The sequence below is a fragment of the Oncorhynchus gorbuscha genome, linkage group LG19 (genome assembly GCF_021184085.1).
Source record: "Oncorhynchus gorbuscha isolate QuinsamMale2020 ecotype Even-year linkage group LG19, OgorEven_v1.0, whole genome shotgun sequence".
Classification (NCBI taxonomy): Eukaryota; Metazoa; Chordata; class Actinopteri; order Salmoniformes; family Salmonidae; genus Oncorhynchus; species Oncorhynchus gorbuscha.
Window position 1 is genome coordinate 39,557,692 of NC_060191.1, and position 17,237 is coordinate 39,574,928.

Sequence of the window (17,237 nt, forward strand, 5' to 3'; positions counted from 1 at the left end):
CACGCACTCCACGTGTTTAGTTTGATTTCTTAGCTTCAAGGACTTTGGTGATCGTTTTGTCGGATCTGGGTCATGTTAATTATGAACTAAACGGTTGAAAACGGACTGAAACAGGGAGACTACTTGGACCCCCGCCACAAACAAGGCTTGTGTGATCCTAGACACCTGAAAGCGCTTCCATGTCACCTTGACTCATGTTCTCCGAGCCACAGGGGTCCCGTCGTTTCACTAATCCGCCTGACTGCTCTCGTGCTCACTACATTTAGTGATCCTGTAAGGGGACGCGATCTTTTATCTGTTCCCCGATAAAATATTGTCAAATGTAACGTTCCAATCATGATTGCCTCTGCACATCTCCTGCTAGTCTGGCTTAATACTTAGTGATGTTGTAGCTGTTTGGGTTCCCTGAGTTGATTATCTATCTCCATCTCACACACTGGGACAGTATCTCATACTTTCTTCCCCATTACAATGTCCTCTGTTACCTCTCAGACAACCTGTTGTAGAATAGAGGCCTATATATAAACATATTTTCATGCTATTTTTTTATTAAGCTACATGTTCGTATTGTGTTTGGGAGATCTGATCTATTGATGCTTGTTGTGGTGGGTTCCAGGCCTGAGGGGTAAGTGAATAGGGTCTGAAGTCTGCCACTGGTTAGCACTATAAACTCATCTCAAGTCTGAGGGGAAAGGGCTATTGCACAATGCTACGCCTTCCCTCTTCTTCTTAGTGGGCATGTTGGAAATGTCAGTCTGCCTCCATGTTGTGCACATGTTCACATGTGCATCCCGACACACACACACACACACTCTCGTCATCATGTTGTTCAGACAGTGGCACTGCTCTGTGCCCAGTACTGTTTTCTGTGTATCACAAACCTGGGAGATCAGTGATGGGAGAATATATTTTAACAGAAGTAAAAACTGTAAAAAGTAGAACATTGAAAAAAGGTCAATTGTAATGGAAACTCATAAGCTGTACATTTCTAATAAAATAAAAAAAACTAAAACAAATTGTCTTAAATGTATGTATTTTTTGTTTAGCTTGAGATACATTCATTCATCAGGAGGTAAGCCAAAGGCCGTATCAAAGGAGCGTCTCTGGGTAAACTGTACAAACTACAATCTCTCACTTTCTCTCTCTGGTTCATGTAGTCACACTTTAACTGTCCTCTTGGTGTGAATGATTTCACAGGTTGTTAGCTTTTATGTCTGAAGTCTTTAACATTTAATCACAGCTCATTACATAGTAGTGGCATATGTGTCCCAAATGGCATCCTATTCCCTTTCCAATGCAAAACTTTTGACCAGAACCCTATGGGCCATAATCTCGGTTAACCCAGAACTAAAGTGTCACATGTCAGCTGCTCGATTAAATTCTGGGCCCATACGTGTTGAGAAGAGATGCTAGAGAGGGGGAGCAGAACCCTCTCTGCATGTTACAGGCCAAACGCCCCCCCCCCCCCCCCCCCAATATCAAAATATGAAAGATGCGAACACCTGAGAAATCAGGATTTGTACAAATGACCAGCGCCAGAACTACTGCTGCTCATTATCCTCCGCATTCAGTCCCAAGAGATTCTCTCGGTTTACATGAAGAATCTTTCCAGCAGAGGTTATATGGGCCACACTAAAAAGTAGTGCACTACTTGGTACGCGTACACACTAACGGTCTCGAGGACGTGATGTTGGACATGCTGAAGCCTATTAGGGACAGACATTTACCATTTCAATGGTTACATCCACTATGACACTATTCCCTATGTGGTGCACCTTTTTTATTTTTTATGATTACGATCTTGTCTCATAGTTGCAACTCCCTAACGGGCTCGGGAGAAGCGAAGGTCAATTTCATGCGACCCGTCAAGCCCTGCTTCTTAACACCCAGCCTCGCTTAACCCGGAAGCCAGCTGCAGCAATGTGTTGGAAGAAACACCGTTCGAAGTGCCTTAGACCGCTGCGCCACGCAGGAGGCCAGTGCACTATTTTAACCAGGGCATAAGGGAGCCCTAAACTTTCTATTGACAGATACACGGAGTCTACAAAACATTAAGAAACACCTGCTCTTTCCATGACAGACTGCCCAGGTGAAGACCATGATCCCTAATTGATGTCACTTGTTAAATCCACTTCAATCAGTATAGATGAAGAGGAAGGTTAAAGAAGGATTTTTAAGCCTTGAGACAATGACATGGATTGTGTGTGTGCCTTTGAACGGGGTATGGTGGTAGGTGCACGGTTTGTGTCAAGAACTGCAACGCTGCTGGGTTTTTCACGCTCAACAGTTTCCCGTGTGTATTAAGAATGGTCCACCACCCAAAGGACAACTTGGCAACTGTGGGAAGCATTGGGCCAGCATCCCGGTGGGAAGCATTGGGCCAGCATCCCGGTGGGAAGCATTGGCCCAGCATCCCGGTGGGAACGCTTTCTACACCTTTGTAGAGTCCATGCCCTGAAGCATTGAGGCAGTTCTGAGAGCAAAAAGGTGTGGAACTCAATATTTGGAAGGTTTTCCTCATGTTTTGTACACTGCATATGGCTACCGCTGCTCCATTATGGCAACCACATCTATGGTGATTTTTGTTTTCACGGTTGTAATTTCATTACTTAGTAGGATATGACTGAAGATCACTATTCTATGTATACATTAGTATTGTAAATAAGAGTATACACATCTACATCTGGTACAGGGTTACTAGTAAACATCACACAGTAGTTAAAAACAAATAAAAAGCCCTCACAGGGTATTGCTGCTCCCAAGTGTTTTCATTACCATGCATAGCAACATCATGTTCAATCGTTTTCTCGCACAATGGCGAGGAAACGGGGAATTCATATCCTGTGGTTGTTCAAAGCAAAGAAACAGAATCTCTCTAATTCTGTGGTTGAAACGATTAGCCTCCAACCAATAGCTTCATAGGAGTACACTGGCTGTGTAGTAGGAGACGAGCAATAATCCACATACAAATCAGCAACTACGCTCCCCTCCAGATTTATTTGGACAGTGAAGCTAAACCTTGTCATTGGACTCCAGCATTTAGGATTTTAGATCACATGATTCATGAGGTGACAGTACAGAATGTCAGCTCGAGGGTATTTTCATATCTGTTCAAATATTTAGAAAGGAAAGCACTTCATCTCGCCCCCCCCCCCATGTTGAAGAATTCACTTAGTGTTAAATCATCAAAAGTTGAGTATTTGGCTACATATTCCTTGAACGCCGTGACTCTACATCGAGCTTCTGGCTCTACAATTTGTTGGATATATTTGCCGATTGTTTTATTGTTGCTTCAGATTATATTTTGCCCAACGGGAAATGACGGATGACTGGAGTACATTTCTTTCTGAACACTTCCAAATGAATCCTGATAATGCCATGATAAAGACAAGTGGTTAATAATGATGAGTGAGAAGGTAACATAAGCTGCAACAAAACATGCTTATCCTCTCACCATTTCCAATAACAGGAGAGGTTAGTAATTCACTCATTATTCACGATCCATTCATGATTATCGATAATCATGGTAGCAGCCACGTTAATGTAGAAGTGTTCAGAAACATATGCTCTTCCTACAATAAGAGCTTGTAGGGTCACAAGCTTGATGTGGTCATTGAGGGCAAAGGATTATGGGATCAAATACAAAACTTGACTACTTTAATACACTAAGTGAATTTGTCCAAATACTTCAAATGGAGAAGTCATTTCTAGAAGGTAAAACAGGTATGAAAATACCCTCAAATTAAAGCTGGCCTCATATGAAACATTTGACCTAAAATAAAAAAAATGTTAGCTTCACTCTATCGAAACACAAAAAGGGATTACTTTAGATAAATGAACAGAAAATGTATTGAACAAAAACTCCCTTGTCAATTCTGTCGGCCAACCAGTGGGTGTTTTCTGGGGTTGAATTACATTTATTGTTGGCGCCACACCCGCAAATCTTGCTGCAAACCTTCATATGGCAAGCCTGAATACCAACTACTTAGAAGTGCGTAGGGAAAGGCGTACGTTTCCTAAGTCTACGAGAACATTTGAATCAGCCCCTACGAGAACATTTGAATGCGAAGTGAAATGGTATCATTGGTGGTGATTGTGAATGAGATCTGATTGAATGGGGTTTTATACTATGGAGTGTTGTATGACAGTTAAAATACTAAAATATTCCTTAACGATAGAAGATGAATCGGAGGTCTCCTAACTAAAAAATCCATAAAATGCTCAGTTTCTTCAACAGAGCAGTGTTATTAGGCAAATGGGAGTACCCTGCTTTTAGGTCCCAGTGCCCTTCCTTCTCCCAGGGCTAAAGACAAGATGGGTGTAATAAACAGATGTCTGTTTCTACTCGTCCTCCTCTGTGCTGGAGCTGGGTGGTAGGAGGACACATTCCTGTCTTCGGCTCTTGGACACCCTCCTCTTCCTCCTCCCTGGCATCTTCAGCCTCCTGTGGATCACATCTAAGACACAAAACACAACTAGACTTTTTAACCTTAGAGGTTTTTAACCTCTGATCAATTTCCCCCCAAATGTTTTTTTTTTTTTTTTTTTTTTAGGAACTCGGGGGTCTCAACTTCAAAGTTCAATTTTGAAACGTGGTTGTCCATCAGCTTTTTTGCTCTGTCAGTCGCTGATAGTGAGTCAATTAGCCCATGTCAGCTCACATTTTTTAGATTGCTAAGTTAGTTTAGCGGCTAGCTATCTAAACATGATATCATGTTCCACCAGCCAGTGGGCCGCCATAGATTGTGTTAGTCTCACTCAGATATCATATTCAAAACTGCAAACATTTCTCTCCTCCCCATGGCAAAATGAGATTTACCTGAAATGAACACCAAAACTACATCCACTGTCAAGAGGGGGGGGTCATTAAAATGTTTTGCTCAAAATGTGGGTGGGGGTGTATGGATGTGGATATGCAAACCCGCGAGCAACTATGGCCCCTCGTGATGAGTTGATATTTTTGGTGTAGACATATTGTACATGCACACAATACCCCCCCCCACACACAGGCATTCCTGTGCCGTTTCAGGAAGTTGCAGGTAAATACGAATCACTGATGTATTATGTTAATCTTAGGCAAATGAATAAACGCTCTAAGTTCAATCCATTTTTTATATGGTTGAATTCCGTTTTAAAGTCTGCTTTCTGTACTTCTGTCCACATTCTATGAAACTTGGATTTTATAGGGCCCAAAGAAGTGTGTGTTGGGGAGGGGGGGGGGATGTTTAAGTCCAAATGAACCCACCTGCCACGCTGTCGTAGTCCTGCTTGGGGTCATGCCAGTACATGCTGGGCGTGGTGCGCCACTGGCGGTAAAGGCGGGTGTGCAGCATGGAGAGTGCCAGCAGCACCAGGAGGAAGCCCAACGCCGCCGCCGCCCACACCGCCTCGTCTGTCCGCGGAGTGGGCAGCATCCTGTCACCGGGTCCAGCCGCGGCGCCCCCTAGCGGAGCTACGGTCTCAGTGCACTCGCTGTGGCCCACCCTACCATCACAGCCTGCTCTCCCGTCCTGGCTGTTCGCCTGTGTGACAGCCAACTGCTTACGCCGACTCTGAGACAGAGCCTTTTCCCTCTCGGTCGGAGAGTTACGGGGCCGTCTCTCTCCCTCGTGTCTGCTGCTCTTCACCCCTCTCCCCTGGATGTCTCGCGGTTTCCCGCTCTGCCTCTTGTCCTCTGCTTCGTTCTGGTTCAGCCAGTCTGTTTCTCTCACTTTCCCTCTGGGCTCTTTGTCATCCGTGTAATTGTCTCTGCGGCGAGGTTGAGTCACTTTGAGTCCTTGGTCTGTATCTCTCTGTGTAGCCCTCACTATGGCTGGGCCCTGTGCTTCCGGTCTGTTCAGGGTAGTCCTGTTGGTCTTGGTGACTGCTAGAGGCGGCAACACGGTGGTCCGGCTCTCTTTCTCCCTCCCATCGTTCCCGAGTGCAGCTCGGCTCTTGCGGACCCTCCCTCTCCTCCAGTCTGTCACCTCCAACCGTCCATCCAGCAACAGAGCGAGGGTCTCCTCACAGCACTGCTTCCGAGACTGGTGATGATCAATAAATAGGCACACTCAGTAAATCATACAGTCAAATCATAGAACGACAGCTTCGGGACATCATGTTACTTTACACCAGTGCTATTTAAAGTCGGCGTCGCGACCCTGGTTGTGGGAAAATTCTAGTGGGTTCGCCAAATACCTAAAATGTATATATTTTCAGAGTATTTTTATGTACATTGGTTCTTTTAATTTGGATAAGAGAGATGAAAATGTAATGAATTGAAGGTCATTTGTGGATGTGAAAATCAAAATGTACAGATTTGATGGTTGTTTCATTAGATTTGGGGTGGAATGGGGTCCCCAGAAATTCTGGCCAAAAAAAGTGTGGTCCCCACTTAAAAAGTTTGAATACCACTGAGTTACACTGCCTTTCAAATGTTCAAACATGCAGTTCCCTCGCTCTGTCTTCTGGCTCACCTTCTTTGGGCATGCGTGTTTGTGATCCGCAGGATGGGTCAACAGCAAGTTATACTTCCTGTTTGGACCCACATCGCCACTGTTACCGTGTGCCGCTGTCAACTGCAGCCAATCGCAGACCTCCGGGGTGGTCACCTGGGACAGCTCCAGAGTGCGACCCCAGGACACCAGCGCTAACGGCTTCAACAGGAGAGATTCAGTCCCCACAGGGTCATGTTCAGTAGGCACCAAATGGAGAAAAAGAACTGATGTGCTTATCCAATAAGAAACGCTTGTTTTCCTCCTTGTTTTGTAACTGTGTGCCCTACTGAACACGACCCTCATTTCAATGACATGCCACTGAATGTGTTCCACGGTGTTAGAAGGAACATTCTGGTCTCTTGTTTCACCGTCACGACTTTTGTCTATGCATCTGTTGGGATGTCAATTGAATGCCCTGCCTTCACAGTAGACATGTTGTCGTCTGTTTTCAGTGTAATCTATAAATCGGGTTCAACTAAGCCACTACGGAGTGCCATTGTGGGTATTCTAGAATCCTATTGGTAAGGAGATGGTTCTATTGGGATATCAGTTCATTCACAAGTTAGTACAGAGTAGATGGTAAATTACTTCTACTGATATCTTAGTGTAAGTAAAGGTAATGTTTCCTTTAAGACTGTCTTGTGTGTGTGTGTGACTCACTCACTCTGTGTTTGCTGAGGTCAGGGTGTGGCGTTATGATGTAGTCAGACAGACAGCAGTGGCCCAGGACAGACAGCAGGTCACGCTGACGAACAGGAGCACACGGATGGTACAGCAACACTGTTGCTCCATGCTGCACACACACACACACACACACACACACACACACACACACACACACACACACACACACACACACACACACACACACACACACACACACACACACACACACACACACACACACACACACACACACACACACACACACACACACACAGGTAGAGGCTGATTAGAGTTGGACAATCAGTTATGGCAATACTAGACTAATGAAAAATATTAGCTATCTCTGAGGTTGGTTGGTTGTGTGTGTGTGTGGGTGTGTGGTCATGGTTTTAGTGGTTACCTGCAGGTTGTTGAGCCAGCGTTGAGGGGGGCAGTACAGGTACTCTCCACTCTCTGCCCCTACAGTCCGGTGAGCACCACTACACAAACCACCCACATAATGACAGGATAGTAAATGTAACGCAACACAGGAATCGACATCTTTTTTATTTTACTACCATCTTGTCTCATTGCTACAACTCCTGTACGGGCTCGGGAGAGACGAAGTCATGCGTCCTCCGATACACAACCCAACCAAGCCGCACTGCTTCTTAACACAGCGCCATCCAACCCGGAAGCCAGCCACACCAATGTGTCGGAGGAAACACCATGCACATGGCAACCTTAGTTGCCACAGGAGTCGCTGGTGCGTGATGAGACAAGGATATCCCTACCGGCCAAGCCCTCCCTAACCCGGACGACGCTGGGCCAATTGTGCTTCGCCCCACGGACCCCCACAGCGCCCTTAACCACTGCGCCACCACTGCGCCCCGGGAGGCCCCGACATTAAGCTCTCAGAGGCACTTGTCCATCATGCAAGTCAGGAGCTGTTTCTATTTATGGTTGTCACTTGCCCAGAAAATGTATTTGGCTCTTTACATACATTTATTACATTGTCACATTAAAGGGTTATTACAAAGTCATATTTAACTGACAATGGGATTTCACACAGGTTCCCAGGTGAGTGTGTATTTTGCATACTTGGTGATGTAACACTTCCTGTGTGTGTGTGTGTGTGTGTGTGTGTGTGTGTGTGTGTGTGTGTGTGTGTGTGTGTGTGTGTGTGTGTGTGTGTGTGTGTGTGTGTCTGCAGCATCTTACCTGTTGGGGATAGTGTGATTGTAGGTGATGGGTGTGTCCATGCAGACGTGCTCAATCGGCTGAGAACAGATACAAACGTCACGAAGAGACCAGGCGTGATAATAATGCGAGTTCATTGTGCTTTCTGTTTGACAAGTAGATTGATTTACCTGTGGGGGATACTCTGTCTCAATGCTAGGAATCTTCTGCAAACAGAGGAGAGAGACCTGGTTTGCACCGTGTTCTAGCAACGGATTTGCTCGGGGAAATGCACACAACAAACGGCACAATATGAAGCCAAGTGCAAAAGGTAAATAGGCGACATAATCAGAAATGCTCAAGTTGACATGTAACTCATGCCTACAGTAGTTTACTACCAGTCGGTCTGTATGTTATGTAGAACAGTGGTTCAATAGGTCAAGTGGTGAGCTCCATGGTTACCTGGGTAGTAGACTCTGGCCAGGAAATCACAGGACAGCTCCATACAGCTGACAGGGGCAGGTCTCTCCCCAGCAAGAGCTGTCCGTCACAGAAAACACATTATACAGACACAAAACGGTCACAGTTTGCTTGCTGTCTGGAGTGGTAAACATACAATCGATGGCACATATATTCATCATGCCATTGTTTTTCTTCGTGGTCGTTGTTCAGATCGTCTAACAATTATACTTGAAGCAGGCAATACAAAGTCAAGTGAAGTGACATATGTCAGTACAAAATAGTCTTCGAATGATTCAAAGTGTACCTTCCCATTGTCACAGGCTTGCCACATCGAACTAGCAGCACAAGCCAGAACCAAGGACAGCCACAGCCCGGACAGCAGAGTCGCCACCCGTGGAGACATTCTGCTGCACACAATGGAGAGTGCACTCGTCACCGCGCTGTGATGATCTTCTGGGATGTAGTATCATTTCATGTCATCTCTTTAGCTAAATACATTTTGTTTTTCAGAACAGCCATTAGTCAACATGTGGATCATCCCATCCATGTACCTCCCACGGCTAGGACCATCAGCGCGAGCTACTGCAAGCCCTCTCCAGTGCAAAGCGAGGCACTGATGCTGTTTAAAGCTGGTTTCCGACAAAATACTATATTTCAAGCTCTCCTTTTCTATCATCGTGCCATTAACACTGGCTACGGCATCGCAAAGTGGACAGAAAATGTAGGTTCTTTGTCTATGGGTTCTACTAATTTCTTCCACATGGTGGCGCCAGATTATCACGAAACCATCTGAACGCTGAACACTTGAGGGCAGCAAGAACACAGAACACTGTCCGCAAATGTTAATGTGGAAATCCGTATGGGAAATCCACACCTCAAAATTCATATTTAAAAGGTGATTGATAAGATGAACAAACACTTTCAAGTAGACTTATAGAATGTGGTGTCCTCTCACCATTCCCCAAATGTTTGACCAGAAAGGTTATGCCTAAATGTAGGCAACCTTGCACCGAAAATTAGTTTATTTTGGACAAATTCAGGTAGGTTCCTCCCGTTTAATTTGCTTCTGTTTGGTTCCTAGTTTTACACCCCAGTGTAAAATGGACTAAATGTGATCCCTTCAATACTATACCACAATGAATTTGATTGATTAGAAAATCTTTACCCACTTTAAAGTGTGAGTCAGCTACTGGCATTCTGTGCTTTTATACCACACAGTCCTACTCAATTCCGCTTTTTATTTTATTATTTTATTTATCACCCCACAGACATTTACTATTTTGGTTGGTTGGTCTTGAGGCAGCAGTTTGTGTTTTGTGAATGGAAAAAAGTTGAGCAAGGATTGAATCATAATAATAATACATTTAATTTGTAAAGCACTTTTCTCACAAGGCCCATAAAAAAACAATAAAACAATCCAAGACACAGAACACAGACAACATTCAAAGCTACATTACCAAAAGTATGTGGACACCTGCTCGTCGAACAGCTCATTCCAAAATCATTTGGCATTAATATGGAGTTGGTCCCCCCCTTTGCTGCTGTAACAGCCTCCACTCTTCTGGGAAGACGTTCCACTAGATGTTGGAACATTGCTGTGGAGACTTGCTTCCATTTGGCCACAAGAGCATTAGTGAGGTCGGGCACTGATGTTGGGTATTTAGGCCTGGTTGGGTTGGGGTTCCTGAGTTGGGGTTCCAATTCATCCCAATGGTGTTCGATGGGGTTGAGGTCAGGGCTCTGTGCAGGCTAGTCAAGTTCCTCCACACCGATCTCGACAAACCCTTTCTGTATGGACCTCACTTTGTGCAAGGGGGCATTGTCATGCTGAAACAGAAAAGGTCCTTCCTCAAACTGTTGCCACAAAGTTGGAAGCACAGAATTGTCTTGAATGTCATTGTATGCTGTAGGGTTAAGACTTCCCTTCACTGCAACTAAGGGGCCTAGCCCAAACCATGAAAAACATCCCCAGACCATTATGCACACATGACTGTAAGTCGCTTTGGATAAAAGCGTCTGCTAAATGGCATATATTATTATTATTATTACTCCTCCACCAAACTTTACAGTTGGCACTATGCATTCGGGCAGGTAGCGTTCTCCTGTCATCCACCAAACCCAGATTCGTCCGTTGGACTGCCAGATGATGAAGCTTGATTGCTCCAGAGTCCAATGGCGGCAAACTTAACACCACTCCAGCCAATGCTTGACATTGGGCATGGTGATCAGCTGCTCGGGCATGGTGATCAGCTGCTCAGCCATGGAAACCCATTTCATGAAGCTCCTGACGATTGTGCTGACATTGCTTCCAGAGGCAAAAAGTCAGTACTGAGTGTTGCAACCGAGGACAGACGATTTTTACACGCTTCAGCGTCGGCAATCCCGTTCTATGAGCTTGTATGGCATACCACTTTGCAGCTGAGCCGTTGTTGCTCCTAGATGTTTCCACTTCACAATAACAGCACTTACAGTTAACTGGGCTGCTCTACCAGGGCCGAAATTTGACAAACTGACTTGTTGGAAAGGAGGCATCCTATGATGGTGTCATGTTGAAAGTCACTGATTTCTTCAGTACGGGCCATTCTACTGCCAATGTTTGTCTATGGAGATCGCATGGCTATGTGCTCGATTTTATACATCTGTCAGTCACGGGAAAGTGTTTATTTTAAATGGTGTCATTATCATTTACATTTGTATTCATTTTGGAGTAGAAAAATCTGTCAGAAAAGTCCAAAGTAATCAGCCTCTCTGATTCCAGGTTGTCCAACACAAGACTTGAATAAATGTATTCATGATATAAACTTCAGCCTAATTAGACCTGATTTCCTATAAGACCCCATTTGCGACGATGTCTTGTCTATATATGGTTGTCAAAACAAGTCCGCGGCGCTGCGTGCTAATGGTTAGCTCTGGTGAGCGATTGGATAGCATGCACTGCAGCACACTGGGCAGCTGTGCTTCAGATCCTTTGATTACTGCCAGGGGTGATTAGACTGCGCCAGGCAATGGTCTCATGTGGGCATGTCATCCAGACCCAACCTTCATGTAAATCGTGACGATCTCAGTTACACAAATCTCACAGAAATTAGCCTACTTACACTTTTTAGTCAATTTTGGCATTGGAATAAATGGTTCTGACTAGTATCAATGCCACATAGGCCGTTTTCAACCAGAGAAGTTGATTTTTGCCTTCAGCTGTTGCTATTTAAAGTAATACATACAAATATTGATATTTGAGCTTTGATTGGGCTATATTGACTAAAATATCAGCAAAGTGTTGGATGTACTATTTCTTTTAAAATGCCCCAGATCCCCTTTCAGGGTGTTGACCTTGGAACCCACATCCATACCCACACATACAGTCAAATTGTGCAATCGGCCCCAGGCCTTTTGGGAACCCTAAATGAGATTTGGTTGGTAGGCACCTGTACTCTGGGGACAAAACATTTGACCGGCCCCGTGTCTTGATGGCAGAGAGAAACATTTTAGTTTTACTGTTCATTTTCTGCAATTCTACACGTTTTGCCATTACTTGTGCCATGTCAATATAATGTCTGAGTGAGGGGGACTAACAAAATCAATGGGGGCCCCCTAGAGGTCAGGCCCCCTTGACACGCCTGGTCGGGTTAATTGAGTGACTGACATAAGAGAAAAACTGCTGCTAGACAACCAAATTTCGAAATTGCACCTTGTGTATTCTACTTTTCCAACTCTCAACAATATATTTATTTATTATTTATATTTTGGGCCGTGGGCCCAGTTTTTGGAAATTGATCATCAGGCCTACAAAAGGAGGGCTAACCCTGCTTTATGGTCAGAGTGGGATCTCTGGTACTTTTAGAGAAATGGTCCAATTTATAGGCATTACCACAGAGCTAGGTGTTGTGGTGGAGAAAAAAACCCAGCAAGGCTTATCCATTTCCTCAGGTTTTTTTAATAAATTCTCTCAGATTTTTTATCTGTTACCTCAGATTTTTGAAATCCATTTCCTCACTTTTTATTCGTGTGTTAATTACATGTTTCAAATGGTGATGAGCCTTTTTCCAGTTTGTGTTTCATTCCCTCAAGTTCCCTCATTCTGTCAAGTTCCCATGAACCTACAGTTGTATTCGGAAGTTTACATACACCTTAGCCAACTACATTTCAACTCAGTTTTTCACAATTTATGACATTTAATCCTAGTAAGAATTCCCTGTCTTAGGTCAGTTAGGATCACCACTTTATTTTAAGAATGTGAAATGTCAGAATAATAGTAGAGAGAATGATATGTGTAAGCTTTTATTTCTTTCATCACATTCTCAGTGGGTCAGAAGTTTACATACACTCAATTAGTATTTGGTAGCATAGCCTTTAAATGATTTAACTTGGGTCAAACGTTTCAGGTAGCCTTCCACAAGCTTCCCACAATAAGTTGGGTGAATTTTGGCCCATTCCTCCTGACAGAGCTGGTGTAACTGAGTCAGGTTTGTAGGCCTCCTTGCTCGCACACACCTTTTCAGTTCTGCCCACAAATTTTCGATGGGATTGAGGTCAGGGTTTTGTGATGGCCACTCTAATACCTTGACTTTGTTATCCTTAAGCCATTTTGCCACAACTTTGGAAGTATGCTTGGGGACGATCCATTTGCACCAAGCTTTAACTTCCTGACTGATGTCTTGAGATGTTGCTTCAATATATCCACATAGTTTTCCTTCTGTGTGATGCCATCTATTTTGTGAAGTGCACCAGTCCCTCCTGCAGCAAAGCACCCCCACATCATGATGTTGCCACCCCTGTGCTTCACGGTCGGGATGGTGTTCTTTGGCTTGCAAGCCTCCCCCTTTTTCCGCCAAACAAAACGATGGTCATTATGGACAAACTGTTCTATTTTTGTTTTATCAGACCAGAGGACATTTCTCCAAAAAGTACGATCTTTGTCCCCATGTGCAGTTGCAAACCGTAGTCTGGCTTTTTTATGGTGGTTTTGGAGCATTGGCTTCTTCCTTGCTGAGCGGCCTTTCAGGTTATGTCGATATAGAAAGTGTTTTATTGTGGATATAGATACTTTTTTACCTGTTTCCTCCAGCATCTTCACAAGGTCCTTTGCTGTTGTTCTGGGATTGGTTTGCACTTTTCGCACCAAAGTACGTTCATCTCTAAGAGACAGAATGCGTCTCCTTACTGGGCGGTATGACGTCTGTGTGGTCCCATGGTGTTTATACTTGCGTACCGTTGTTTGTACAGATGAACGTGGTACCTGCAGGCATTTGAAAATTGCTCCCAAGGATGAACCAGACTTGTGGAGGTCTACAATTGTTTTTCTGATGTCTTGGCTGATTTCTTTTGATTTTCCCATGATGTCAATCAAAGATAGGCCTTGAAATACATCCACAGGTACACCTCCAATTGACTCAAATTATGTCAATTAGCCTATCAGAAGCTTCTAAAGCCATGACATCATTTTCTGGAATTTTCCAAGCTGTTTAAAGACACCGTCAAGTTAGTGTATGTAAACCTCTAACCCACTGGAATTGGGATACAGTGAATCATAAGTGAAATAATCTGTCTGTAAACCATTTTTGGGAAAATTACTTGTTTCATGCACAAGGTAGATGTCCTAACCGACTTGCCAAAACTATAGTTTGTTAACTAGAAATGTATGGAGTGGTTGAAAACAAGTTTTAATGACTCCAACCTAATTATATGTAAACTTCCGACTTCATCTGTATAGGGGAAAACTGGGCTAAAATGTAACACGAGTTAGTTGTAACAGATAAGCCTACATTATTCAGTCTGTATCAAATCAATAGACTTTCTCACTGTCTGTTACCGGAGTGTATTTCTGTCTGGCAGTGTTTCACAGCAAATCATGCTGCAAAACATGTTGAGGCAAGACACAAGATGCTTGCAAAGGAGATTCGAATTTTGGAATATTGACAAGTAGCAGTTGGGATGCATGTGTGCGACATATCAATCCTCATTTTGCCCCAAACAGTGGCAGACTTGAGTGATCACTATCAAGGGTTTAGAGTCCAAGTGTGCTTTCAACATAACATTGGTGAGGTATTGTCTCATGTAAACAAGTCCGAGACTGCGTAATGTGGGCAGGTCTGTCTCACTGTCTGTAGGTTCTGTTACTACATTTGGATAGAGCGCAATCAGCGCAGCTGTTTCTCTGTGCATTACAATTCTCTCTAGGTGTTCCCATCCCGTGTAGGTGGGCATGATTGAAATCAAAACCCAATCCTCAAATGGATCTAGGAAAGTAATAGCTTCTGTAAATCTCACAAATCTCAGTTTTGGAAGACATTTACTTTGACCAAAATTATGCTATTTACACTTGGTAGTCACTTAAAAAAAAAATATGAATCAATGTTTCTGACTAATATCGATGCAACATAGACCATTTTCAACCAGAAAAGTTGTTTTTGGACTTCAGCTGCCTTTTAAATTAATCCCAGGTATTAGAAATGAGTCATTTCAAAACCATGTATCTATCTCTGCTGCATCCCTAGTTGTAAATGATGTGGTTAACTGTATGGATAAAAGGCAACATTCTGCTGCTCTTTTCATTGACTTGTCAAAGGCTTTCGATACCAGGCTGCATTTAACTGGTTCAAAAATTACCTGACAGATAGAACTCAATGTGTATCTATTGATGGTGTTTAATCGGGTTTCCTGGATATTACGAAAGATATCCCGCAGGGGCCGATTCTGTGTCCTGCACTGTTTACATAAAAAAAATATTGACTTGTCTGTAAAAAACTGTAACCTGCACTTGTATGCCGATGATACTGTTATGTATGCTATTGCCCCAATAGTTGACCAGGCTCTGTCTGAGCTACAGTCTGCCTTCATTGTATTACAGAACAACTTTATTGACCTGGAATTAGTATTGAATACAGATAAAACTAAGTATATGTTGTTCTCTAGAGCGCATACAAATAAGCTTATGTACTTTGGATGGTATTGATCATGTCCCTGCTTTCAGATATCTGGGCATCTGGATAGAAGAAATGCTGTCTTTTAAAAAGCATATTGATGAGTTAGTAAAGACCCCGAGAATAAAAAATGGGCTTCTTCTATAGAAATAGGTCCTGCCTCTCGCTAAACAGTAGGAAGCAGATTATTCAGTCGACGCTCCGATCGGTCCGAAACTATGGCGACCTCATCTATGTGAACGACCTCATCTATGTGAACGCAGCTGCCACTTCACTAAAGCTGTTAGATGCAGTTTATCACTGCATTCTCCAGAAGACAGTTGGTTGGCCCTCTGATGTCACGTGGGTTGATACGTTGCTATTTTTTTCCATTTTACAAAAAGTCCCACTGTACCTAACATCTTTACTTTAGACATACGAGTTTACCGCCGCCGGTCTCAGGGATGGCTAACTCAGCTTATAGTTTTCTGGCACCTTATTTGTTGAACGATCTTCAACATGTTCTTGAATGTGATGTTTGGGTGCCTCTCGGGCAATTCAGAAAGCTGATTGAGGACCTTATTACTGATGAATGTGTTTTTTTTTACGACAAATGTTTTTCTTTCTACTTGAATTTTGTGGTCATATTAATGTGTGTATTTTCTTTAATTCATGTCATTTAGTGCTCATCTGTAAAAGAGACCTTGGTCTCAGTTTGACTCCCTGATAAAATAAAGGTTAAATGAAATTAAAATAAATGTAGCCTACTAGCCAAGTGTTGTGAAAAGTAGACTACACAAATAGAATAATATGTTTTAACATGTACTGTACATTAAGAAGGGGTGGTGGCTTACTGAACTGTTAGAGTTAGACCAATGGTTTTAAAGTAATACAGAAAAATATTGGTATTTGAGTTGTGATTGTGGTATATTGACCGAAATATCAGGTGTTGGATTTTCCCTGTAACGTTCACCAGAAACAACCATTTCACAGCTACGATAGGCTATTTCTTTAAATAAATGCCCCAGGATCCCTCATTGACCCTGACCCCAAGTTACACCCTTGGTTGACCTACATAACCCTTTCAATTCTAACCAAACATAATTTGCCCTGTGGCTGTAGTTGAGAGATCAATTTTAGCACTCCAAGATATCAAAATAAAAAATTGTATTCAGCGCAATACTGTGCCTTATTTTGCGCAAGGATCACTTGACCTTACTGATAGCGTAATGTTTTGACAATTACATGTTTATACACCTATTGTTTTTTGGGTTTTTCGTACCTCCATGTACTGTGAGAAGAGATAATACATTTGGACAAACTCACAAAAATGTATTATATAGATCATACATAACCAATATATATATATATTTTTAGATATTAGGCTTATGTTCTACATTTACATTTACATTTAAGTCATTTAGCAAACGCTCTTATCCAGAGCAAGGTGAAAGGTCAGCCCGTTACTGTGAAAAACGGATTTACCGGTTCTGCACAACACAACACTCGCACCTTGGCCGATGGCCATAGAGAAGGAGTTACTATCCTTGTAACTCAGTCAGCTCATCATTTCAAA

General features: G+C 43.2%; 1 protein-coding gene across 2 annotated transcripts; it reads right to left on the reverse strand.

The window, feature by feature from the left end:
• Positions 1–4,035: 4,035 nt before the first annotated feature.
• LOC124004634 lies at positions 4,036–9,479 on the reverse strand. 2 transcript variants are annotated; one of them, XM_046313290.1, is made up of 9 exons: positions 9,067–9,479; positions 8,763–8,840; positions 8,492–8,524; positions 8,343–8,401; positions 7,543–7,621; positions 7,141–7,269; positions 6,456–6,635; positions 5,246–6,023; positions 4,036–4,457 (listed from the first exon to the last, which is right to left on the reverse strand). In XM_046313290.1, exons 1-9 carry the CDS (start codon positions 9,163–9,165, stop codon positions 4,342–4,344), a joined length of 1,551 nt encoding a protein of 516 aa, XP_046169246.1. In that variant the 5' UTR covers positions 9,166–9,479; the 3' UTR covers positions 4,036–4,341. The 2 variants fall into 2 exon arrangements, with proteins under 2 accessions (XP_046169246.1, XP_046169245.1); XM_046313289.1 differs by having other exon boundaries at positions 8,492–8,527.
• Between the last annotated feature and the right edge of the window lie 7,758 nt (positions 9,480–17,237).